Source organism: Capra hircus, chromosome 8, assembly GCF_001704415.2.
Source record: "Capra hircus breed San Clemente chromosome 8, ASM170441v1, whole genome shotgun sequence".
NCBI classification, from domain to species: Eukaryota; Metazoa; Chordata; class Mammalia; order Artiodactyla; family Bovidae; genus Capra; species Capra hircus.
In genome coordinates, this window is record NC_030815.1 from 20,476,053 (window position 1) to 20,503,857 (window position 27,805).

At 40.3% G+C, this 27,805-nt stretch overlaps 1 protein-coding gene across 2 annotated transcripts in view; it reads left to right on the forward strand.

The window, feature by feature from the left end:
* Nucleotides 1-27,165, forward strand: part of ELAVL2 (ELAV like RNA binding protein 2) — a 144,350-nt gene extending 117,185 nt beyond the window's left edge. The window contains exons 5-8 of one of the 2 annotated variants that reach the window (XM_013965873.2): nt 13,943-14,096; nt 17,307-17,532; nt 24,127-24,165; nt 24,745-27,165. In XM_013965873.2, the coding sequence (XP_013821327.1) occupies nt 13,943-14,096; nt 17,307-17,532; nt 24,127-24,165; nt 24,745-25,075 (750 nt within the window). In that variant the 3' untranslated portion in view covers nt 25,076-27,165. The remainder of the gene's footprint in view (nt 1-13,942; nt 14,097-17,306; nt 17,533-24,126; nt 24,166-24,744) is intronic. The other variant, XM_013965874.2, reaches the window with a different exon arrangement.

Genomic DNA, 27,805 nt, shown 5'->3' on the forward strand with positions numbered 1-27,805 from the left:
CTTGAAAGAACCCTTTAAGAAGCTTTTACTGCAGAATAACTTTCTAAGAATTGGAAGAGTACAGCTATTTTTCTATAAGCCAGTTTAACGTTTCCAATGAAGTCCAAAATGCCAGATTGTTTGGACAAGCATCGTACCTTCTAGTCATCTTGCCTGAGAGGTTCTTCAGAAATAACCCCTGCAGGGGCCGTGGGATGGGTTCACTCAGCAGATACTGGCATGCTCACTTGGTGGGTGGGGTATCCATATACACACACATACAGTCAGCCCTGGGGTTCACATCTGCAGACATGGAGGGCTGGCTGTGTGTGTTGCACTACACTGTTTAGTATGAGGACCATGCGCATCTGTGGATCTTGGTATCCAGAGGCCCCATGGATACTGAGATGACAGTAAATAGAAGTTTCAACCCTCTAGGAGCTTAACGCCTAATACTAGAAAAGTTTTGTAAGTGCATTACAGTACTCCCGGTCACTTGGGGGCAGCAAGTGGGGAGGCTATGAGACAGTCTTCTGCTTTGGCCCTGATGAAGAAGCCCATCCATGTACATCTGAGTGCTGAGTCTTAATTACTGAGATTTTCCCTTCTCTAAATCTCCCCAGTGTCCTCATAGTATATTTAGTGAAAATGTCTAAAGTGAAACCTTGCCATTATTACCTGCTCATGTAGCGTTCTTGGTGTTCTTTCATGCTGTGGATTCACGTGGTGTAATTGGGCACTGTCATTAGGATGGCATTTGTAACCATCCCATATTCAGAAACAAACATGGAACCTGTTCTAACCTGATGTTAGGCTGATTTCATGAAGTTCATTTATTGTGTTTGCTGTTGACTCCCCCAAAAGAACCCCTTTTCTCCTTTGGCATTTCACATTAAGCTCTCAGAGACCTCTGAGAAGGGAGTGAGAAAGTGGGAGGATTTGATATGTGGCACTTTCTTTGGAGAAATTAAATTGGCCTTTCTTACCAGCCCATTTAAAGGTGCTGGATGGGAATTCCCTGGTGGTGCAGAGGTTACGACTCACTCTTTTCACTGCTGAGACCCCAGGTTTTATCTCCTCCCCTCTGGTCTGGGAACTAAGGTCCCACAAGCCTAGTGGTCTGTTCAAGGGAAAAAAAAGGATGCTCTATGTTGAGCCTCGAGGTACAATAGTAGGATGGCCTTTCCATCCAGGTTGGTTTCAGCCAGCCTTCAGGCTTTCCAAACCTACTCACCTGTTGCTCTCTTGTAAAATACTTGTACCATTTTGTGATGCTGTAACTACAAATTTTATTGTAATGATATGAATTTTGATAATAACTGCAATAGATTTGGAATAAGGCTTACTTGATCATTGAACAGTTTTTCTGTTAACTTAATCTTTGAACTGTTTTTCTGTTAAAGTACATCTGCTCTGTGCCAAAACTCTCTCTGTCATCTTCTCTGATCTCAGAGATAATGGTATTATTTGGGTTTCTTTCTTCCATAAATTGGGGCCTCTGATAATAATAGCCAATTAATACTCTTGTTATGAGAATCAACCAAATTAATAAGTGTAACATACCCAGAACAACGCTTGGCACATGGTAAGCACTTACTAAACACTAGGAACTATCATCAGCTATATTGTTACATGATTTTACACATATGAAATCATTATATTATGATTAAGGCATTATTATTGTTCTCTAGCTTGGTACTCTTAGTTTTATTACTTCATGTAATCCATGTAAGGTCACTGTGAGGGTAAGAACTATCATTAACCTCAAATTACAAATAAAGACATAGAGGCTTCAAAGAACCTAAGGAAATATTCCCAAGTTATATAAATGGTAAGTGACAGAGCCAGGACCTGAACTTGGCTTGCGAGCACCCTGTGCCCTGTGTTTTCACTGCTTTGTGGCTCTGGACAGTTAGTTCTAGCACATGCACCAGTTTCAGGGCACTGGCAGTTCAAAGTATGCTCTCTTGTGGCCTGAATTTCACCAGTGATAGTGTATTCTCTTCTGCCTGTGTAAGTTTTTTGACCAGGTACTAAATTAACTCATGTTTGTCTCAGTTACACCTTGTTCGTGTTACTTGACATTTCTAAAGATTTTGTGGCCAAATGAACACAGGCTCATTTCTCATTTTTAATACTTAAAGGAATCTACTTTCTTAACAACTGTTGAAGGTAGGAGTGGATTCTTTGGTGGTTACAGCTGAAACTTTCATCTATTTTTTTCTTCCCTGGTGGGCTTCTGGTGGCTCAGAGGTTAAAGCGTCTGCCTGCGTCTGCCTGCAATGTGGGAGACCTGGGTTTGATTCCTGGGTCAGGAAGATCCCCAGAAGGAAATGGCAGCCCACTCCAGTATTCTTGCCTGGAGAATCCCATGGACAGAGGAGCCTGGTGGGCTGCAGTCCATGGGGTTACAAAGAGTCGGACACGATTGAGTGACTTCACTTCACTTCACTTAGTAAAATCACTTGCAAAAATTTTAATGGGCTCAGTGAAGGTATGGGGTTAGAAGTGGAATACAGACCATTCGGATTGACAGATTCCTGCTTAGCCCTTGGAATGGCCGAGTCACCGCTGCTGCAGTGGCGGATGTGGTCTAACCGCACACTCCCATTCGCACGCCATATCTACTGCTGTTGCTCTGCCTGTGCTTTGCTTTTTGTTAAATGCTTCGCATGCGGAGATCTTGAGGAATTTGAAAGGCATCTGTGGCCTCTCCAAGTTGCATTTCAAGAACATCTTTGCCACAGACTTCTGTTGGTCTTGACCAGGCTGAGAGTCCTTGCTGAACCAACTGTGTACTGCAAGCCAAAACAGAAGAAATAAAAGAACAGATGCCTGCCAACTATGATAGTGTAATAAAAAAATATAAAGGTGTCTATGATGACCTCATTATGGACCTTCATTTAATCAGTACACATGGATGAAGCTGTTTGGGTAACATTTAATAAACTCTGCTCAAAGTAATGTTTCAGAAGGTGTTTTAAGATGTGTGAAAGGGGAACTCTAATCTGTCAAGTCCTCTCTCTGTGATTAGTTACTTAATAACAAATTTTATAACTAGTACTTTTGTTTTTCTGAGTCTCTTCAGTAGTTTTAGTGTTGTTTTCTAATAACACCATACATAATCACTTATTCTTCCTTGTTGTTCAGTTGTGTCTGGCTCTCTGTGACCCCATAGACTGGAGCATGCCAGGCTTCCCTGGCCTTCACCATCTCCCGGAGTTTGCTCAAACTCCTGTTCATTGAGTCAGTTTTACCATCCAGCCATCTCATCCTCTGTTGTCCTATTCTCCTCTTGTCCTCAATGATTCTTAGCTGATTCTTAAGTGATTCTTTAGTTCAGTTCAGTTCAGTCGCTCAGTCGTGTCCGACTCTTTGCGACCCCATAAATCGCAGCACGCCAGGCCTCCCTGTCCATCACCAACTCCCGGAGTTCACTCAGACTCACGTCCATCGAGTCCGTGATGCCATCCAGCCATCTCATCCTCAGTCGTCCCCTTCTCCTCCTGCTTCCAATCCCTACCAGCATCAGAGTCTTTTCCAATGAGTCAACTCTTCCCATGAGGTGGCCGAAGTACTGGAGTTTCAGCTTTAGAATCATTCCTTCCAAAGAAATCCCAGGGCTGATCTCCTTCAGAATGTGATTCTTAGTTACATCTTTTAAGTTAGATACAGGAATTAGCTGGCTTGAATTTTATTTAGTGATGCTGCACTAAAACTTGGAAATAATGTGAAGCCGAGACAGTCTCTCTAGTATAAAATAGCCAGTTGCTATGTTTACTTTATGTTAAATGGTGTGTGTGTGTGTGTATATGTGTGTGTATGTGTGTGTGTGTGTATATTTTAAAGGAGACCAAAGCATTAGTCTCAGGTATTATAATTTAATTTTTTCCTCTTTTCAATTCCCCTCACCCATGTTAGATTTTTCTCGAATATCTTCTAAATAATTTTCAGACACTGCTAATAGAAGAGATACAGTAGTAACTGTCCTAAGAGAAAGGCTTATTTGATATATTTCAGGTTTTCCTTATACATGTATAAGAAAAAATTTAGCAAAGTTAAGGTTCTTCTTGGATGTTTTGACCAGTATCTCCATATTAAATGTCTGATTGTTTCTGTAGAAATTTGCATGATTTCAGACTGTGTTACAGCCAGTGGCTTAATAGAAAACCCCTAGAAGAAGACTCAAAACTCCAGATTCTACATTCACCTCTTTTGTTCTGTCTTTGGACGTGTCACTTCACTTTTATGAAATTTTTTTTGCTAAATACAAAGATATTGGACCAAATAATGTCTATATTTTTGCTCTAAAGTGAAGATATCCTCATCTCTGCTACATAGTACTGTGTTTAATAATTTACTGCTTCTAGGGATTTGAATCCTCAATATAAAAAATGAAACTTTTTTTTTTAATGTTTAATGGAATCTATACTCTAGTATGATGCTGTGAAAGTGCTGCACTCAATATGCCAGCAAATTTGGAAAAACCAGCAGTGGCCACAGGACTGGAAAAGGTCAGTTTTCATTCCAGTCCCAAAGAAAAGCAATGCCAAAGAATGCTTAAACTACCACACAGTTGCACTCATCTCACACGTTAGTAAAGTAATGCTCAAAATTCTCCAAACCAGGATGCAACAGTATGTGAACCATGAACTTGCAGATGTTCAAGCTGGATTTAGAAAAGGCAGAGGAACAGAGATCAAATTGCCAACATCCGTTGGCTCATCGAAAAAGCAAGAGAGTTCCAAAAAAATACTTACTTCTGCTTTATTGACTATGCCAAAGCCTTTGACTGTGTGGGCCAGAACAAACTGTGGAAGATTCTGAAAGAGATGGGAATACCAGACCACCTTACCTGCCTCCTGAGAAATCTGTATGCAGGTCAGGAAGCAACAGTTAGAACACGATATGAAACAACAGACTGGTTCCAAATAGGAAAAGGAGTACGTCAAGGCTGTATATTGTCACCCTGCTTATTTAACTTCTATGTAGAGTACATCATGAGAAATGCTGGACTGGATGAAACACAAGCTGGAATCAAGATTGCCGAGAGAAATATCAATAACCTCAGATATGCAGATGACACTACCCTTATGGCAGAAAGTGAAGAAGAACTAAAGAGCCTCTTGATGAAAGTGAAAGAGGAGAGTGAAAAAGTTGGCTTAAAACTCAACATTCAGAAAACTAAGATCATGGCATCTGGTCCCATCACTTCATGGCAAATAGATGGGGAAACAGTGAGAGACTTATTTTTTGGCCTCTAAAATCACTGCAGATGGTGATTGCAGCCATGAAATTAAAAGATGCTTGCTCCTTGGATGAAAAGTATGACCAATCTAGACAGCATGTTAAAAAGCAGAGACATCACTTTGCCGACAAGGGTCCGTCTAGTCAAAGCTATGGTTTTTCCAGTGGTCGTGTATGGATGTGAAAGGTGGACTATAAAGAAAGCTGAGTGCCGAAGAATTGATGCTTTTGAACTGTGGTGTTGAAGACTCTTGAGAGTCCATTGCGCTGCAATGAGATTGCACCAAAACATCATAAAGGAAATTGGTTCTGAATATTCATCAGAAGTGTTAGCTAGTTAGAATAGGAAACAAGAGTCCAGAAGGGCTGTGGCTAAAAGACAAGGAAGGGAAACGCCCACAAAAACGAACAAAGGAAGGTGCGAGGACTGGAGTGAGGAAGAACAGACAGTGCTCCTGGCTAGTGTAATTTACATAGGGCAGGCCCAGGGGGAAGGAAAAACATATAAAAAAGGAGCCAGGCGGCTGGGGGTCTCTCTCCTGCACACACGCAGGCTCCGTGTCTTTCTTTCTCTCTCTCTTCTCTTCATGCCTTTTGGGTCGGCATGCCCTCACGCCTTGAGGATGTATTTTCCCTTATTTTCCAAATAAAACTGATCTGTCTGAGAACGATAACATGGCCTGTCTGAGAGCTGTGACACGCTGAGGGCTTTAATATCCGTCGCTTCAAATCTTTGTTGTGACGAGACAGAACTGAGGAGACTACACTCCCCTAACAGAAGGACTGATGATGAAGCTGAAACTTCAATATTTTAGCCACCTCATGCAAAGAATTGACTCATTGGAAAAGACCCTGATGCTGGGAAAGATTGAAGGCAGGAGGAGAAGGGGGCGACAGAGGATGAGATGGCTGGATGGCATCACTGACTCAATGGACATGAGTTTGAGTGGACTCCGGGAGTTGGCGATGGACAGGGAGGCCTGGCGTGCTGCAGTCCAGGGGCTCACAAAGAGTCGGACGCGACTGAGCAACTGAACTAGCATAGTATATGCACGAAGTACCATAACATAGAATTTTTGTTATATTAGCAGATTATGGCCTTTTCTAACTTTCTAGACAAGATTTCAAAAGTTAAGCATCTGCAGTAAATTTGTGAAGATCATTCGTCCTCCTTACAGTGAATGTGTGGTAGGTACTGGAGTGGACAGGGAAGGTAAAGACGAGGTGTCATATTTCAAGGAATTGAGCCAGTCACAAGACTTGGTAACAGATGAGTATGTCTTGGTTTCCTCAGTATTTAGGAGAGCGAGGCATATAATACAGCGTGGGCACAGGTGAGGGGTAACCAGCTCATACTAGAGTGGAGGGGATGGCTGGAGGTGATTTTCAGGCCTAGGTGACGCCCATGCAGTGTCTGAAGTGATGAAAAGTTAGATGAGTGGAAAGAGCAGTTTAACACGGGGACGTGAGAGGGGGAAGCTTTGGGAAACTGTTGAAGGTTGTGTGTGTTCATACAGAATAGGTAGTCAGTACCCTGAGCGTGAAAGGTTCTTGTTGAGCCACAAAAGACGCCAGGATTCTTGTCCTCAGGAGGAGAAGAGTTCAATCCAGGGCCAGTGGTCAGAGCTTTTGTGTAATAAAGAAAGTGAAGTCTCTCAGCTGTGTCCGACTTTATGCAACCCCATAGACTGTAGTCTACCAGGCTCCTCTGTCCATGGGATTGTCCAGGCTAGAATACTGGAGTGGGTTGCCCTTTCCTTCTCCAAGAGATTTTCCCAACCCAGGGATTGAACCCTGGTCTCCTGCATTATAGGCAGATGCTAAAGTTTTATTAAAGTATAAAAGAGATAGAGACAGCTTCTGACATAGACATCAGAAGGGGGCAGAGAGAGTGCCCCCCTGCTAGTCTTTAGCCAGATGCTATATAGCTGCCAGCAGCCTGCTAACTAGAGAAAGGAAATGTCTCAAAACTCAGAGACTGGCATCAGGCCCCTCACCCACAACATGCATTTTGAGATAACATTGACACAAGGTGAGTTGTCCTGAGCCATAAAATGATTGACATGAATCTTGAAGAAAGACAGGTTTCCAAGTAAATACAGAGTTTCATTAACACAGATTAGGAGACCAGTGTTACCAGTAAAACATACTGGTTTGTGAAGTGGGTTCTGATTCTTAAAGTGGAACAGACTTGAAGACAGTCTAGGGTAAATACATAGTTGATTAACATAGCTTAAGACAAAGATTTCCATAAGAAAAACACATTGGTTAGCTCAAGGTTTGAGAAAAGTTAAGTTCAGGTAGAACCAGGTGTAGTCATGGCAACACAGAATTTTAAAAGAAACCCCCTTTTAAATTTGTATAGAGAAGGAGAAAAAATAATAACACTAGTAGTTTGTTTCGTCCTGCCGCTTAAGAGAGAGATTAAAAATGTCTGACACTTGCCGCCTATTTCCTCCATTTGGAGACCCCTGGCCTTCCTGCCTGTTAGCCACTCAAGCATAAGTAACTAAGAAACTTGAAATTATTCTTAAAGCATTAGGGAATCCCTGAGAGGAATAACCTGATCAGATATATTTCGCGGTATTTCTGAATGTCTCTTTTGAATGAAAACAATCTTACATAGACTAAAGCATTCAACCAACCCAGTGTTCAGTAAAGTCTGAGGTTCTGTGTGTTGTCCACTGTTGCAATATTCCACATTCTCTGTCTTGGAATACCTTTTAGAGGCAGCTTCTCTAATCCATAATGCCTTTGCTAAGCCTTCCTGTTAGGTGTGATTATTCCTTTTAGCTCCAACTCCTTCGCTAGAGCTAATCTTTAATTTCTTATGAACTTATTTCTGTATGCTTTGTTCTCTCTCAAGTTTACTCATTTGCAACCCTCTGTGAAACATGCTTGCTCTTACGCCAAACCTAATCTTGGACTGATATGTGTATGTCCTGGTGTGTGTTTGAGACCTGTTCCTGGTAGGGTTTTGCATTTAGAAGTAGATCAAAGGACACTGCTTCCGTTTTGGTGGATTTTGAGGTCTATGGCCTGACTTGTGGTTAAAACTTAATGTCTTTCTGTGTACTTCTGAGTTCTCTTGGTGGGTCCAATGTAGCCCCGTGCCTATAATGCCTTGATGCTTTCACAAGAACTTTGCTACTGTCTGCCAGAGCTGGAGCTAATTTTTATTTAGCGGTAGTATCATTTTTCTTAGTCCCATCAAGGCTCCATTTTTTTTTGATATGAACAGCAATTAACTCTCAGTTTAAATAGGCATAACTGTGACCTTGTCCACTCCTTTCAGCTGCAGAATGGAGCGTTCCAAAAAAAAAAACGGAGTCTGAGTGGCATGTACCTCATTTTTTTCAGGGTTAGTGTTTGTAGTCCTGGGTCAGTAATTGACAAGTGATAGAAGTTGTTTACTGGTGATCTTGCCGGTGGGAGATTTTTCAGATGTCTGGAGTTTAATAAAGAAGAGATTGCTTTGTTCATTTATAGTCCTTATCACTTTAATCTGTTGGTATTAATGTCCACTGTCACTGATCTTTCTGTTGGTGAAGTGGAGAGAATTGAGAGCAGTTGTACTTTTGGACAGAAGCATTTAGACATACTTCTGTTAAAGTGACGCACAGGGGTCTTAAACTTTATTATGTACCTGTAATAAAGTCCCAGCTCTTGTCCATGTTTTCATTTCTTTCAGTTCTGTGTATTTTTATTAACTTGTATTTTGACAGCCCATTCATAGTATATGTGTTACTTGTCCTTGAATGTTTAATGTATAGTTAGTTTTATTTGCTGATGAAGATGGCTCAGATGATAAAGAATCTGCTTGCAATGTAGGAGACCTGGGTTCAATTCCTGGGTTGGCAAGATCCCCTGGAGAAGGGAATGGCTACCCACTCCAGTATTCTGGCCTGGAAAATCCCATTGACAGAGGAGCCTGGCAGGCTGCAGTCCATGGGGTCGCAAAGAGTCTGACATGATTGAGTGACTGCATGCTGATGAAGAAATGAGTTTTTAATTACAAGGAATATGCTGTGTTTCAAACTATTCCATTTTCAGGACCTGATTACTCAAACCTATTTTTATCTCTATTTTGTCCAGTCAGGTCTCTTTTTGTGAAGAACAGCTTGAGAAGCCATTGACTAGAACATTTATTGCCTGGTACTTCTGTCTCCCTTCTTTCCCTTCAAGTAATTTCAGCATTGCTTGTCTTTGTTTATAATATCACTCGTACACTTGTGAGGAATTCCAGAATAAACCTGAGATATAAAATGCTATCTTTGGAGTAGATTGGTGTTCAGTGTTGTACTTTCTGTATCATCTTTAAATATTTAAATTGCAGACTCTCTGGCTGCCTCTTAAATTAGATCCTTCACTTAGTAGTTTTGACATTTCATAACCTTGCTCCTCAGGCATTAAATATTCACCTGTTTAAATGGCAGTGAAATGTAAAACCCCAAACCTTTCTCTTAATCCAATGATTGCAGATTGGAGAACACCTTGCATTTGGTGAAGGAGGAAGCTGTTTTGACCCTCCTGGAACATATGCTGGAGGTTCATCCTATTGAAGTATTTCTAATACAGAAATAGCCATAAAACAAAACCATCTCATGGGTCTTCTCCATGGAGTGTTATTTTAGTCTTGAAGAACCATAGAGACAGACTTAACAATTTGAAGTTTCAGATAGCCCCAGAGTCGTTCTCCAGGTGAAAATTAAAGCAGCGCACCAGTTTGAGCTCCAAATCTGTAGAAAAATCAGAATCAAGAATTGCTGATTAAAAAAGAATTGCTGATAATTATTGGATAGAAATTTGGTCTGGAAACTGATTTGAATCTGCAGAGTACAAGTCCTTACTCATTCATTGCAAGTCTTCCTCAGTTCAGTCGCTCAGTCATGTCTGACTCTTTATGACCCCATAGACTGCAGCACACCAGGCCTCCCTGTCCATCACCAACTCCCGGAGTTCACTCAAACTCATGTCCATTGAGTCGGTGATGCCATCCAGCCATCTCATCCTCTGTTGTCCCCTTCTCCTCCCGCCTTCAGTCTTTCCCAGGATCAGGGTCTTTTCCAATGAGTCAGTTCTTTACATCAGGTGGCCAAAGTATTGAAGTTTCAGCTTCAGCATCAGTCCTTCCAGTGAATATTCAGGACTCATTTCCTTTAGAATTGACTCCTTGCTGTCCAAGGGACTCTCAAGAGTCTTCTTCAACACCACAGTTCAAAAGCATCAATTCTTTGGTGCTCAGCTTTCTTTATAGTTCAACTCTCACATCCATACATGACTACTGGAAAAACTATAGCTTTGATTAGACAGACCTTTGTTGGCAAAGTAATGTCTGCTTTTTAATATGCTGTCTAGGTTGGTCATAACTTTTCTTCCAAGGAGTAAGCATCTTTTAATTTCATGGCTGCAGTCACCATGCAGTATGAAAAGGTGAAAAGATAGGACAGTGAAAGATGAACTCCCAAGACAAGGGTTTAGAAGATCAGAATTTTAATCCAGAGTTCAGCACTTGTGTATAGCATTAGCAGTGCTTACCTACCTTTTCTGTATCTGTTTCCCCAGCTATAAGATACTGATATGTGCCCTCCCTACCTCACAGGGTTGTTGTGAGGCACAAAATAGTGTATCTGAAAATGCTTTCCAAATGGTGAAGTCCCTTAAGCCCCTGAAGTGTAAGTTAAATGGAAATACTGTTGCCACCATGAGTTTCTGTACGATCGAGTCACCCGTGTCCTGCCTATTGGTCCGATAGGAACTGATTCTTTGGCAAAGTCAGTGCAAGACAGTGTTGAGATGGTTCTTTATTGAGAGTTGGAACCTTATTAATGTAGCCGTGTCTGAAAATGCACCTGGGTAATCAGATAAGACATACGTAAATGATTGTTATGAAGGAGGAAACTTAAGCTTTAAGATCTTCGGAAAGAGGAGGCAGAACATGCCATGCGGGGTCACGTGGGCAGGCTCCAGAGATGCCAGGAGGCAGAGGGGAGAGGGCAGAGCATGGCCTGGGGCCTTTCTGGGGGTCCTGGCGGGAAGCTGAGGACAAGGCAGGACAGGTAGACTGGGGGAGTTTAGCTTTGGAGAGTTTGAATGGTTCTCGACAGCTCTGGGCTCTAGGGGTGGTAGGGCTTCCCTAATGGCTCAGATGGCAGAGAATCCGGCTGCAGTGCAGGAAACCAGGGTTCAACCCCTGCGTCGGGAAGATCCTCTGGAGAAGGGTATGGCCACCCACTCCAGTATTCTGGGACACCCCATGGACAGGGTGGCCTGGCAGGCTGCTGTCCACAGGGTTACAAAGAGTGGGACAGGACCGAGAGACTAACACTTCTCACTTTCCACTTGATTGTCTGGTACCTGGCCCTAGGCCGATTCAGAGTGGGAGGAATATTGGCTTGGTCTGAGGATTTGATAAAGGAGATGGGGTGTGGCCTCTGGTTTGTATGTCAAAGATACCTCCCAGGGGAGTTGTTTGCTGCTCTCTAGAATTAACTATTCCTGGGAAGCTCAGAGGTCTCTCCTGGACCAAGGCTATAAATGCTAGAGCATTGAGAATTCAGAGGATAAGAAAATATAGTCAATACAGGTTGGAATTAAAGAAGCAGTGTGAACTGAAGACCAGACACTGAAAGAAAAAAAAAATGTAGATAACATGACTGACCCAAGTATGTTTTCAAAGCTTTTACATAAGCACTAAATATAAACCCGTTTTCCTAAATATATTTTAGGATAACTTTTAAAACACTCCACCCACACTCCTCTGAAATGCTCAAAGCAGTGAATGTCACTGCATGAGTAAATTATTATGGAGCACAGTAAGGGACTCAGGTTACTCTCAACTTTAATGGTCTAGGTCTTTACCTGCATTCTTAGATGTATTTAGAGGTGAATATTTATAGTATAGTCACCTGGGTTTTTAGGCTCTGTGCTAACAGAATTTTATGTGGATTAGAGATTATTTCATTATTCACAGCATACCCCATTTGCCAGACCATTGACAGAAATGGTTGAATCCCTGAGTGACTAACACTGATTCGTCCAAGGAATAATATTGATTACCTATGGTGATCATTTACATATTGGGGCTTCCCTGGTGGCCAAGATGGAAAAGAAGTGTAATATATATGCTTAGTAGTGTCTGACTCTATGCGACCCCATGGACCGTAGCCTCCCAGACTCCTCTGTCCATGGAATTCTCCAGGCAAGAATACTGAAGTAGGTAGCCATTCCCTCGTTCCCTTCTCCAGGGGATCTTCCCGACCCAGGGATTGAACCCAAGTTTCCTGCATTGCAGGCGAATTTTTTTTACCATCCAAGTCACTATGAAAGCCCAAAGATTGATACTAATGGTTATGATCAATCGGCAGAAGTTGACCTGTCATGGTACTCCACCAAATGAAACCCAGAGCTTGGCCATTTTTGTCAGTGATCTGGCAAACGGGGTATGCTGTGAAGTTTCTGTCCTTGGCAGTCAGTCTAGAAGAGCTTACTGTTAAAACTAAAAGAAATGGGGTCAAAATAGCACATGAGACTCAGCACTGACTTAAAATTGGCAAAGAGGTATCGATCACAGTTGGGCAAGATCTAAGTGGCTTGAGCTCTCCCTTGACTTCTGTGTGCTTGGTGAGCTGTTGCGGATCCATGACGGCTTGTGGGGCCGCTGGGATACTAGATTGGCTGTACTCAGCAGATACTCTAGCGCATGCGATGGGCCTCCCGGAGTGTGTGTAAGGGGTGCTGATGACAGTCACACACGTAGCGCATGCGATGGGCCAGGGTGAGGAGGATGCAGTGATGAGAGGGGCGGCTCTAACGCCTTCCCTCCCGGAGTGTGTGTAAGGGGTGCTGATGACAGTCACACACGTAGCGCATGCGATGGGCCAGGGTGAGGGGGATGCAGTGATGAGAGGGGCGGCTCTAACGCCTTCCCTCCCAGAGTGTGTGTAAGGGGTGCTGATGATAAATACACATGGGCTTATTCTGTCTTTGTCTTGGTAGAAGTTTAGACACTCTATCTCAAAGGTGGGAAGCCTTTTGAAAGGGCATGTAAAGTCAATAAATCAGTAGATGGACTTACGACCTTTTAAATCAAGATTGAAGAGATTTGTGGACAGACATAGACAAAGGATGACAGGAGATACAGTCCATTCATACATCTGAGAATTTAAGGATGATAGCTATTTTTTTTTTATCATGATAATCTGCTTCAAGATGTTTATTTACAGTGTGTTTATTAAATAGTACAGGGTTTAATTGAAATTGCTAAATAATTTCAGAAAAGGACATATTTAAATTCTTTAGAAAGTTTGTACCATGCCCCACCCCTGCTGAAGTGGGAGGCCCCAAAACAGGTCACACACATGTGTCAGATGAATTTAGAGTCCTTAAGCCTGACCATTCAATTGAGCCCAAATCCCTAGTTTAGGAGATTGGCCCCTTGGAGGACAGCTTATTACCAGGAGTCCTACTCTGCTCTGTGTAGCACTGGTCAGTTTTGAACACTTACACACCTGGGGTAGATATGCGCTTCTTTCCACCCAGGGGAATGGTGTTTCTCTTGTCAAGAGTTTCTCCAGAAAGCAGTGGAACAGTTCATGCTGGACATGCTTGAATGCTTTCCTGCATGCTCCTTATGGAAAAGCTCACTCGAGGCGGTTTTCGAATTTGGGAAGGAAGGTCACTGAGTGTGCATGCACATTTTGCTGCTCTTTTCCAGGTTTCCTATGCGCGCCCGAGTTCAGCTTCCATCAGAGATGCTAATTTATACGTCAGTGGACTTCCAAAAACAATGACCCAGAAGGAGTTGGAGCAACTTTTTTCACAATATGGACGCATTATTACTTCTCGTATTCTTGTTGACCAGGTCACTGGTAAGTAGGCAGCCTCTGCTCGCTGACTGACAGATGGTGAAATAGTCTGCCTTCTCATACAGAAGTATTGCCTCTAGAATATATCAAAGGTATATCTGTGGGCCAGAAAATGCAATTTTTTTGCTAAGATTGTTCATAGATATGCATGGGTAAGCATAGATACTGCAGTGAGCAAGCTTGAGTCATTTCCTCCCCAAAGGTGAAGGTTTGGAGCCTGTTTTGTGGCTTATAATAAATTTATAATTATTGCATATAAATTATTATAAATAATTATTACAAATTAATAATCTTCATTTCTAAGCTGCTGCATGAAAAAAACTCCCAACCTCCTTATGAAGCATTAAGTAACAGTCTTACTCTTTGTGAAAAACATAGTTTAATGCTGCTAATTCTCTAAGGCAGAATTATACTACATCTACATTAGTAATTGCTATTAAGACTTTTTCAGGTCCATGCTGTGTTGTATAGGCATGCATGAGTTTGAAATTTTAAGTGTTAAAAATTAATTTTAATCTCATATTACTTTTAACCAAACCAAAATAAGACCAATATGTTTATTAACATCTTTGTGTGGAAGGGAGCTCTTCTGCTAAAGCTTTCAGTTAAAGAAAAACTAGCAATACAGATTTGAATATGGATCTTAAAAGTAAAGTAAAGGCATATTTTTCTATTATAAAAGCAATATTCTTTTAGAAACATGATAAAATTAAGGAAGCATGCAGAGGAGGGGGAAAAAAAATCACCTGTAGTGCCATATACTAAAGCAGTCACTTTAAGATTTTGTGAGTAGTCTTTTTTTTTTTTTTAAGAAAATGGGTTTTTCTCTTTTCTGTGTGATTCTTCTGTCTTCCCTCCTTCACTATCCCTGTTGTCTTTCTCTCTCCTCTTCTGTCTCTCATAGTTAGAGTACCAGTGGAAATAGTTGTGCATTATAACGTGTGATTATATTTTTTAAGAAACGATGGACCACAGAATACGATTAGGCCAGTTTTTTTCATTCTTCAACTGATGGTCAATTGAGTTGATCTGAACTCAATCAGAAGCATCCTTTGTTATGTTCCTCTGTGCTATTCATTAGCTTCTTACAGAGTCTGAACACCATACTTCTGAGTTCTGAGTATAGTGGTATCTACCATCATCCATATGCTTGGGAGAGGGGCCTGTAGATTTTATTATATGGAGAGAATTAGTCCAGTGAGGGTATATAAAAATGTGGTCGTCTTAGTTACGTTTCATGATTTTCATACATTCTATCACAGTGTATTGTACACACAGATGGCAAATGAAGTTGAATAGAAGTCCAGGCCTAACAATCCAAATATATTTGTTTAGAGCAGAATAAAAAGGCCTTTTGTTTTGTTTGTATTCATGCTTTTTAATTCATTCACTCTCAGTGAGGACCTGCATCAAAAGTCAGTCTCACCTGTGATGCAGAAAGCCATTTCTCGGCTGCAGGGCCATCCTGAGGGTGCAGGCTCACAGGTAGACTACCTGGCCACCTCCTGATTGAGTCAGTGTTTCTCAAGTGTGGTTCTGCACCTGCAGCAAAAGCACCCTCCTGGAACTTTGTTAGAAATGCAGGCTTGGGCCCCAAAACCTAGTGAATAAAACTCTTAGAGTGGGCATTTTACCAAGTCCTTTAGGCTGTTTTGATGCATTGCTCAGGTTTGAGGACCATAGGTTTAGGTGACTCATCCTAAACTGAGGCTGTTTGGCTGCCCATCTAAGGCTTTCCTTATGGAATAATAAAGTTTTAGGGGTTATTCATGCTGAATAGATAATGGAAAGGATAGATTTGGTGTCATTTCACCATTTCATCTTTACACTTAAGACCTTTAGTGTGAAATTGTCCACTTGACCTAAAATGAAAAAATCCTGCAGTTTTGTTATTCGACCATCAAGTGCATGCAGCGTGTATGTGCGTGTGCAATAATGCGCATGCAGCAGGCATAGCTTAGAAATAGGGAAGGTGAGTGATAGGGGCTGAGATACGTGCGTATGGGGAAAAATGCCTTACCTACCTTAGAATAGAATTCTGAGCCATTCGACCTACACAGGATTGATTATAAAGCAAGCAGACCTTTATTCTTTTTTAAAGTTCTTATAAATCATAATGGTCTAATGCTTTTTCTTAGCTTATCTTTCTTAATTGCTTCTCACTCTTCCTCAATGACATACTCTGAATCATCTAGGCTTTTCCTGCTGCAAGTCCCAAGTTAGTCCTGCTACTACTGATTTGTTTTGCCAAGAAAGTCTTTCCCTACAACTGCTGATCCCATGATGGCCAGCTCTGGCCACCCCAAATAGTCTGTTAAGCTAATTAAATGGAATGAGTTGGATTTCTTGCTGCTATTTCTCAAAAGCTGGGCAGGTACTTGGCCATCCTTCTGCTTCCCCCCTTCTGGTCTCTCAAGGTGGGGTGAGCGTGAGCGGGGAATAGCATTCTGTAGCCAGGAGTAATGCTGCCAAAGAAAGCAAGCTTTGAGGCTTTACTTCTGTCTTGTTTAATTTTACTCTTACCTCGTCTTTTCCCTCTTTTTCTCCATATAATATCATTTCTCTAATAAAGAAGAGTCAGTTAAAAGCAGTGGGGGAGCTTCAGGGAACCAGAAAAACCTCTTCAGGCATTTCTCTCAAAGGGTCGGTAGCCTGTATAATTAAGTAGAATTTTACTATTTAAAAGTGTAGCTGAAATATGTTTTTCTACCCCTGTGCATATATTTTTAGCATAGCTTTTTAGCATTTTTAGCAAATGCTTGGTTCTCTTCTCCTCGTTCCAAGAGAAAGAGCTCCTGTGCCCTTTTTTTCCTGAACTGTTTGTCCAGTAGCATAATTTGAAAAGTACAAGTCAGTCATACAGTTGACATCATTAAAGAATGCATGAGAGGGAGAGAAGAAGGTGGGGAAAAGAAACATGGACGTACTTGTGTGCTTTCTTCTTCTTCCTGGCTTATTGGTAGCGTGTAGTAATGGACTTTAAAGTGCATTAATTTAATTAATGCGTTTCATCTATTTAAAAAATACAAAATTGTAATGCTAGACTGAATTGCTACTAAGCAAAGGTGAAACTTTTCTCCTGGTGTGATTTTTGTGGCAGATGTTACATGTGGGTGAAAACATGTTCTTGAGAAGGGAAAATTAATGTATCCTTTCTTCTCTCCCTCCTGTCTCCTACTCCCTTTCCCAAATCCTTACCCACATCTACCTTAGGCATATCAAGGGGTGTAGGGTTTATTCGATTTGACAAGCGGATTGAGGCAGAAGAAGCTATCAAAGGCCTAAATGGCCAGAAACCTCCCGGTGCCACAGAGCCAATCACTGTAAAGTTTGCTAATAACCCAAGCCAAAAGACCAATCAGGCCATCCTTTCCCAGCTGTACCAGTCTCCAAACAGAAGGTATCCAGGACCACTAGCTCAGCAGGCACAGCGCTTTAGGTAAGTCCGGTCTACTTCTTACGCCCAGCTGCTCAAACCAGAAGTCTCAGGTTCGCTGTCCGGCACTTTTATTATAAGACAAGATCTCTGGTTTGCTATTATTGTTGTTTTCTTTCTTTTTCTTATGGGCACAGGGAAAGCCTACTTGGGGTATAGTGTCTTTTGCAGAGTATCCAAAGTGGGGGCAAAAGTTCAGTAACCTGTGGCAGGCAGTGGTTCTCAATCAGGAATGGTTTTGCTCCTCTGGGAGCGTTGGCAGTGTCTGGAGACATTGATGTCGGTATCAGTTGGGTGGGGATGACTGGCATCTCATGGGTGGAGGCCATGGGTGCTGCCCATCATCCTGCAGTGTACAGTAAAGCCCCCCAACACCAGGGGACTATCTGGTCCCAAACTTAGTGGTGCTGAGGCTGAGAAACCCTGACCTGCAGAATACTGGGGGTCTTCCTAATTGTTCCCATTGCTTCTGATTTCCTTCTTCTAGTTTTTTACTTGAGAAGGTCTTTTCCTTGTGTTTTAATTTTTAGGTCAAGCTCTTTCAGTTACTTGGTTTTATAATTTGTGCACAACTAAGGATATATAACTTATATGGTTACATTATGTTTTTATAAATAGATTCATCTTCCCGTTTTAAGTTTTTAATCTTTGCAGTATAGAGGTTGGCAAACCCCTGTAAAGACCCAGATAGTAAATATTTTAGGCTTTGTGGTCACAGTATCTGATGCATGTCTTAAAAAAAAAAAAAAAAAAAAAAACTCTTTAAAAATGTAAAAACCATTCTTAGTTCTTGGGCTATAGAGAAACAGATGGCAGTCTGGATTTGGCCTGTGGGTGGTAGTTTTCTAACCTCTATAGTCCATGGCATGACCATGCATTTTTAGTACAAAGAAGACATTCTGTCTCATTAGACAGGTTAAATATTCTAATTTTTCAACTTTTATTCTAATACTGGGGTACCAACCAAATCTAGGTTTTTTTGTTTTTTTAAATCCTTGATCTGCATGTGAGGAGAATGGTGACTTTTAGATGTTAAACAGAGCACAGATACATAAGTAGTTTTTATTTCCTGGAACATTTTTAAGATCCTTTTTTTGGCCATATGGTATCCTGCAGTCATAATGCCATCTCACACTCGTGCTAGTATTTTTTTTGTTTCTGTTCTTTATCACAAGTGCATTATTTGCATGCTGGGGCGTAATAGTTAATCACCAAAAATATAATCACAAATTTAACTTAATAAACAAAGATTTATATGTTTTCTAGCTTATATCACGTGCATTTTTTTTTTTTTTTTGGCTCGTGTATTTAGAATGCTGAAGAGAGTAAAGATAAAAATCAATCAATGTCTTCTTTAAATCTCAGTTACCTCACCTGAGATGTGAAAGAGAAGTTTTCTGTAAACATCATGGTCAGGTGGCTTAAGGTGGCTTTTGCCTTGGGAGAAAAAGTTATGCTGTCATGAGGCTTCATCTGGAACTGGATGACTTGGTACCCGGTTGACTGAGCCTGGCGATCACTTCACTCTGCTTCAGCTTCGCACAGTCAAAAGGCGTTGGCAGAAAGGAGACACTGCCGCTTTTGTCTGTGGTGGTTGGAAGTAGTGATTGAGCTGGAGGAAGAGATGGATGGAGCTGCCTTTGTGGAAAAAGAAATTTCACAGAGTCATTTCTTAGCTCTGCTTGTAGGTTTCTTCTGTGGCATCTTAAGTGAGTAAACTTTTTTTTTTTTTTTTAAATTTAGCACAGATGTGAATGAAGGAATTTAAGAGATTTTTCTTGGGCAGCCTATCCAGTTAACCCCAGAGCTTTTTGAGGCCCAGTAAAGAATTCTGATCTTAGGTACAGGAGAGTTCTTTGAAACTTACTGGTTGATTTTAACACTGAAAATATCACGTTTGATGTTAGAAGAAAGCTCTTTGAGTTTAAATTGTTATTTTTGGTGTTTCCTAATTTAAGCTCTGGTTTTTGTTTTATGGTAGTTATTGAGTAAAACTATGCTCTTAAAATCAAGAATTCTGAGAAAGGCTGGGCAAGAGGACTGAAATGATAGTATCTTCAGGAGAATGCCCGATTATTGAAATGGCAAGACTTGTAGGTGACTCAGATATTAAGTTGTCTAACTATTTTATCTGTTCTCAATTTGATCTACCCCCCTTCATACATGGTATGTATGTTTTTTTTTTAATTAAAAATGTTTTTTATTAGGTAAAGCTTTACAGGTTGTTCTGATAGATTTAATATTTAAAAAAAAATATTGCCCATTCTGTGCTTTTATCATTTAGTTCCATCTGTAATTAATGTAGAGATTCTTCCTTTCCTTATCTCCTATTAAAAACTAATTTGAGGAAAAGGAATAAGAGTTGTCTGTAAATTTTAAGGGAAACTTGGTTTCAGAAAATGAGAAAGATGTTTATTGCCCTTTCAGGTTCTTAATTCTTGTCTCTGTCACCTCACTTCCCATTCTTCTCATAATTCAACTTCAGATAATAAATTATGAACTAGTCTTTGAGCTCAGTGAAGGCGTTTGGTCTAGATTCAGTGTTAGAGGAAATTGAGAGCTTCTATTCCTAGGGTTCAAGTTTAGCCTGATGTGTGTTTGGCTGTTTTTCTTTAATATCTCTGAACCTGGTCTGTTATTACCTTGACTTTTTTTCCCCTTTCTCTATTGAATTAAGGTTGAATCTTCTTCTTTCATCTCACAAACACTCTTGAATGAAGGAGTGGCTTGCTTTGTTGGTATTTTGCTTTTCTGTAGTTCGGGCCTAGTTCATTACTTAGAGCTTTTGTTCCTCGTATCTGTGTTCTAATGCTCTTAGCCTTAAGTTTGTCACCTTCTTGCTGACACTTAGAAAATTTGCACTGTGTTTTTATATTATTATAGTATCTCGGTAGTTGAGAGAGACTGGAGAAAACAAGTTATAAATATTAATAGTCAGGGATGTTTTTTAATATTTATGAAATAGACCATATCTTTTAAGGTAAAAAAACTAAAATCGATGTAGTGAGGGTTAAGTTTAAAAGTTGACTTACAGTGTTTATGGCTCAGTCAACCTGTATGAATAATTAGAAAATTATTGTAATGTGAGCATTGCTGATCTAATATGCTTACCTGATTGACCACAGTTTTCAGAATAAGACCAGCCTTATTTATTTGGATGGTTACTGTGACTCCCTCAAGTATATTCCTGGGATATGGTATCTGAATTAAACTTTCAGCCAAAGTTTTTTTCCTCTCTCTTCTTGTGGAGCGGCCTTTAATTCTATTAAATGTGATCTAGTCTAATGGCCTGTGTGCCTGCTTCTGGAAGGCTTCATGCATTTTTAAAGGAGCTTCTAAGTCAGCGCTTGAGATTCATTTAAGGCACGTGCTGCTTGTACTGTCACAGCTTCTTTGGGAAAAACTGGTATCAGTCCTCCTAAATAAGTTTTGTTTCTCTTTTGGAGGAATTAGATAAGGACATGGATTGATGATCTTGTTGTGGATTAACTTCAAAGCAGTCTTGGTTGGTGATCTTTAGAGAGGTTTTGAGAACCATTATTTGTAGAGTTCAGAGTTTTATTTTCTTAACCCGTTTACAATCTGTTTTATATTTTTTTGTTTCTGACTTGGACCGACATTTCCCTTTACCTGCATGTAGACCCTAGCGTAGTCTGTCAGCTGAATTTCTTGGAAACTAGGCACATATCTTCTTTTATTCTCTACTTATAAATATATAGCTTCGAAATGGGAATATGTTTCTATTCAAAATATTGCCCATATATAGTCTGAAACGAGGCATGTAGTCATAAACTGTATGCACATGGGGGCTTGTGCTAGTACATTCATTAATTCATAAACCTGAATCACACATGGACAATAAAGCTAAGGATGAAATAAGCAATATATCAGTGTTTTGCTAATTATCATGCTGACTCATTTTTCACATATGTAGTCAGTAAATATTGAGTAATACACCTTTGAAGCAAGAGTCATAGAATTATGATCTTGATCATTTGACGTTTCTTGACTGACTTCATGTGAGACCTGTTAGATTATTTTGTCTAACCTCAGTGTAGCTTATCCTAGGAGCAGCAGGAATAATCAGCTCTCCATTTTCTTATTTATTCCAACTCTCCTTACAGGTGCCACCCTCACTCAGATTATGACGGTGATGGTGATATTGATGTTTATTTGCAGGAATCTCTTTTAATCTACCTCTCCTTTGAGGGTTGTTGTAGTTACAGCAAGGTTTCCCAGTCTGATTCTTCAAATCCACTTAGCATGTTATTTGTGAGTGGATTGTGTCCACGCTGAAGGACAGGTGGCTGTGTCCCTGTCCCTTTGAGGACTGCCAAGTTGTCCCTTGGGAAAGTATGTGATGCCTGGGACTGATGAGGCTGTTGGGTGCAGTGTGTTGGTTTGGTAGGAATAAAGATTATTTTAAGATGAAGAGTATATTTTTAATGGACACTTTGATGTGTATTGGCCACACTGCTGTACATCATCAGGCACGTCCCCCTGGGTCATTCTGGAGGCGACTAACTTAGTCTCCCTTAAAAATTGGTTTCTGTCATTAAAAGAGTATATATACAAAAGGCGTCTGTCTCTGAACTCTGGACAGACCCAGGAGAAATATATGATTCTGGAGATTGATAGTGGTCCTTGGTTCTCAGCTAACCACCTGGTTGACGGTTTTCTAGCTGCTGCAAGACTTGGGGTACATGCGGGCCCAGTGGAACTCACACGGCCTTCTGCCAGCCCCCATGGGGGTGCTGAGAGCAGGGAAAGCTACCAGGTCCAGCTGTATGCAGACAGGACTTTTCAGTGTTGCTGGGGTTCTGATTCTTAGGTGGTGTATTCCTCCCAGCTCTCCTTATTGATGGGAGAGGAGGGAGGGTCAAGAAAAGCAAGGAGGGGAGAGAGAGAGCTAAGTAACTTGGCTTGAATTCCATAGGACTGATTTTTTCCTAAAATGGATATTGAGCAAAGATATCGGTGGTCAGGATCTTGGTGTCATATAGGGTTTCACAAGTAGGATAAATATGAGGCCCATTGAGAGAGTTCTCAGAGATCCTAGTATAGAAGTCTTCTGAGGTGGAGAGTGACAAATGAGATCTCTCCCTTTAACGCATGTAATTCACTGCTAGGGCAGTTCCGGTTTCTGCCCTGTCTTGAAAGTGCTGAAAACTCACTCGGGAGTTTCCTGTCTCTGGACTTTTGGGCTGGTGACCTAGCTGGTGGTGGCAGAGTGTGCCCGTTAATGTGCAGAGATGACGTGACTCTGCTTCGATGTGCCTGCTTCGGGATCATTGAGTGCTTTGGAAGGAGACTGCAGTGAGCCGCTCCATTCCACACTCACATGCCAAAGGCACTCTGTGTTGGTCATTCCAGCATTTTCATGAAGTTAATCTGTATCATTACTTTATGGTTGGTGATTTTGTTTGCATCCTTATTTCTGGTATTTGTGGCCTTTATTTTGGAGTACAAAGGTATAGCATCTTTGACCAAACAAAACCCTCCCACCCTCCAACCTTTTTTCCCACACAGGTGCCTGCTCCCTTGCATGTACAGACAGGCCCCCCAGCCTGCCTTCCTAATAGTTCTTACTCTGGATTAAATAATTAAGGATGCTGTTAGCAGCCTCATTGCTTTTATTCAGTCAACAGATACTGATGGTAAACCCGTCGTGACCCAGGCTCTGCTCCATGCTTAGTAATGAACTTGTCCCTGCTCCTGAGAGGGTAGGAGGGACAAGGTACACACACCACAAGGTACTCCTCTGTCATTGGGGTTTGTTCCTCTCTTTTATTAAAAAGATAGTTTGTATTACGTCAGCTCCGATTCTCTTCAGTTTTACAAAACACTGAAATGTGCAGAAATAATTGGGAATAGGAACATATCTACCTGGTCTCTTACACCTTGAGTAGTAGCACTGTACTTCTTGTAGAACAATCAAAATAAACATCAGACTGGGATCTGATCCTGGCTTTATTGCTCAGTGAGTCTGTAGTCTTACGTTCTGTGGACTTAGTTGAGCATATTGAGAAGTGGGAGGTTTGGCTGAGGTTGTGTATAAGGTTCCTTTTATCTGTACTAGTTACACTTTGATTTTTAAAAATGAAAGTCCTTTGTGTTTGGGAGGTTTAAGGGAAATTACGAAATTCTGTGTCAGCTGCAGAATTTGAGTGTCAGTGCCACTGTTTTCTAAACCCTTTGGCCTTGGGCGAGTCCCTTAATCTGGTGATACTCAGGAACCAACAGCTGTGAAAACAGTAACAAAGACTGTGTAGATCTATGTGGAGTGCTTAGAACTTGCCTGCAAAGGTGAGAATCCAAATGCTATTTCACAGCCCCCACATTTCCTCTCGAAAGGGTTTTCTGAGATGACCACCAGTGATTTCCCTGCATTGCACTGACCTAGGGATTGGAAGAGCTACTGTCATATGGCAGTGGTACCCCTTTGCTCAGAAATGTAAGAAGACCCACTTTTTTGAGACTTCTCATACAGTTAACATATAAACACCCCCCTTGGAAGATGGCAGTATCGAGCCCAGCTTTCTTGGACATCAAGGGGAAAAGTTAAAAACTGAAGTTTGCTGAATGTGTGTTTTGCAGGTTGGACAATCTGCTCAATATGGCTTATGGAGTAAAGAGGTAATGATAGAGGTTCATGATACTCATAATCCTTTCCCATAATTGATTAGTTTCTTTGATTTGGGGAGTGACAGCCATCATAAGTTTGTGTTGGATTTTCTTTTGCATGTACAACCTAATGAAAAGCTGTTTCTTGAAGCACGGTTGACTCAAAGAGTGTTTTTATACCACTTGATGCCACCTGGTGTTTGAAAACCTCATTATTTGTTTTCTGTTGTGTTGCAGCGTTACAGCATGTTTATGTCTGTGTTGGTCCTTCCTGCTCCCAATCCGCTTAAGTTGGTGAAACCAGCTCCAAATATATATTTTTTCCTCTTGTGGATAGTATTATTCAATACAGCATATAATGGCCATTTCATGACTTAAACGAATATCATGATAGTATAGCATGCTGCTGCAAGCCACACATGGACTTTGGTTGAAACATCCAATAGTTATGTGTATCTGTTGAGGGGAGGGGAGTTGGGGAAAGAAATAAATCATCGCTGTAACCAACCTCTGTTTCTGTTTTTTGTGTGTGCGTGTGTGTGTGTGTGCGTGCGTGTGTGTGTGTATGTATGTGTTTCCTGTTTTGTTCAGTAGGTTTTCTCCAATGACCATTGATGGAATGACCAGTTTGGCTGGAATTAATATCCCTGGGCACCCAGGAACAGGGTGGTGTATTTTTGTGTACAACCTGGCTCCTGATGCAGATGAGAGTATCCTGTGGCAAATGTTTGGGCCTTTTGGAGCTGTCACCAACGTGAAGGTCATCCGTGACTTTAACACCAATAAATGCAAAGGTTTTGGATTTGTGACTATGACAAACTATGATGAGGCTGCCATGGCGATAGCTAGCCTCAATGGATACCGTCTGGGAGACAGAGTACTGCAGGTCTCCTTTAAGACAAACAAAACGCACAAAGCCTAATGAGCTCTTGTCCTCAGTCCATTTATATATGAAAACTATACAACAAAGGCAAGTTAAGAGAAACTTTATACATTAGTAAATGTCTTTGTAAGTCAGTGTTGAGATGGGGATAAAACGACTACTTAGCATCCTAAGAAATATGTGAGATTTTTTATTGCTAGTATTTGAATTAAAACTTCTTAAAATATCTTTTATGTTTGAATATGGACAAGAGGTACAGGGTTTTTACCTGTCACATTGCATTTTATTGCCTTCTTTGAAGAAGGTGGACCTTTTAAAGTGTTTCAGCTAAGGGAAGACATTTCTTTTCTTTTTACATAACTGCCTTGAACCTGTGAGTAAATATTGAGGCTTTGTGTTGTAATTCTTCAGTTGGTTGTGTCCTTCCCCCCCCCACTTTTTTTCTTTTTCTGATTAGCTTTGTGTTTGGTTTACATTTAAAGCATTGCTGTTATGTCTAAGAAAAGTATTTTGAAGTTTACATTTTTATTTATGAAGTTAAAAACAGTATTTATTTTGTAATTATGATTTGGGTTGGGGAAGGGGGGGCTACATTATAAACGCTTATTGTAAGAATACTGGAGAACTTTTCGTAAAGCAGTACCTTGCCAAAGAGATAAGAGCCTCTTTGATGTGGGTTTAAAAAAAGCATCTATTTTTATAAAAAAGAAAATTTGGAGAAACTTTTTACTGGTCCTGGAACAAATATTTTGACTTGAATACTTTGAGAAATCTCTTCATATGACACCTAGTGAGCTTTTAAAATTTACCAGGAAATTTGCAGTGGTTGGAAAATTTAGAAAGATTTATGATGTAGAAAATACTTTTGAGATCTTTGTATGAAAGGAGTAGAATCAATGGGGAAACACTGCTGGTTTCGTTTTTGTAATCACCAGTGTAGCGTCTGATCATCCTGGTTATTACCTGATAGGTGGCTCACATTGATTTGTGATTTTGAAACAAATAAAAAAAATTTACAAAAGAATATATAAGAGCAGGCAAGAAATTTAAATTACCAAGAGATGGGGGGAAAAAAAAATCTGTTCTTCCTAAAGAAATCCCTTCAGATAGAGCTCATGGTGTTTAGTGATGTACTTGCAGTATTGTTTGAAGAATTGTTTTGTCTTAAGGAAAAAAAGATGTTGCACATGATTTGTACTGCAGCAAATCGGCAAAAGTGATCTGAGTTGGATATATTTGAAGGTATTTTGAAAGTTACGTTCAAGGCTAACACCTGAGCTTTGTGTAATGTAAATAAGACCTTGTGTTTATGAACCTTTCAGCTAATTTGATTTTTTTTTTCCCTTACATGCCAAGTGATGTTCAGGTTTTAAATGTTTTTGTATCGGTTTTTTCCTTTGTAAATGGCATTAACATTGTCACTTGAGGTCTTGCTTCGTCACTTTCGTTGTCCTGAGGACTTGACCTTACAGTGCATCAGATTTGTTGCTGATTTTGTCTGTAGATAGTCTAACTTCTGCTGTTTATGGTGATGCTACATTTTCGTTTATAAATATGTTTGTGGTAAAAAAAAAAATGAGTATAACCATAGGTTTTGAACAAATTTCCTTACATTTTTCATACAAAAATCATAAATATCTGTATGCTATTGAAATTTAACTTTGTATGATGCTTAAACCACTATTTGGGGAAATAATAAAATAAGTCTTTACCATGTATGAAAGAAATTTTAAAAAATACAAAATATTTTCTGATTAGCATCTAGCTTATAATAAATTTTCAAAAAAGCTGAAGGTAAAAATGCCTTCATCAGGATGCACTGAGAACTATATAGTTACGTCCTGCTTTTTGTATAAACTGAGATGCTCACATGCTTCCCCTTAGAACAGGCAATGTGCTATGCATAACATAGTTGTACATTATCTTTGCGGTTGCGTTGTTTTATTTTTTATTATTTAAAATTGTAGTTATAAAATTTTTCAGTATAGTACAGTACATATACTGTGAGGCGCGTGCTAAAGTGAATAAGCGAGTTTTCATGCTGACCCACTCAATGCTATTCAGAAATCAATTGGCTTAGCACTTTCTCATATCCTTAGGTGCATTTAGACTGTCAGAGTTAACCTGCGTTTAAAAAAAAAAAACTAAAAAACAAAATACATGTATATACTTAAAAAAAAAAAATAAGGTTTCCCCTCACGGGAAAACAGCAGCTACATGCTTCTTTCCTATACTACTGTAGCAAACCAAGGCATTGATGAGAGGGCATGCAAATTGTGCTTCACTTCACAGTGTTTATCAGAGCACTTAATAAAATGTAAGGCTGGTATTTATTTGAAGTTGTACAGTATGACTTAATTCACATCTGTTGGAATAGAAAATATATTCTGTTGAGTATTTAAGAGGCTGTACATGTTTTCTTTTGTGTTTGGATTCTTTGTACTTTTTCATGTTCAGTACATCAATAAACAAAGTTGAAGGGAAAGAACAGTGTGGTGAGTAGGTCTTTATACATTTTTGGGGGCTCCTGTGCTCAGTCTAATAAACTTGCTCTCTTGAGCTAAAAGAGGTTACCTCAGAGCTCTCACTGAAAGCAGTGTTATTGAACAGATTCCAAAAAGCATGTTACGTGAAGTAGAATGTGCAAAAATTTTTCTTTCAATGACAGCTGCTTATTATTTTTCAAATGTTACTTCATGAGTCATTCGTATAAGGATATGTGCTTTCATTGGCTAGTTGTAAAGTAATTGGATGCCGACATCGTTCTAT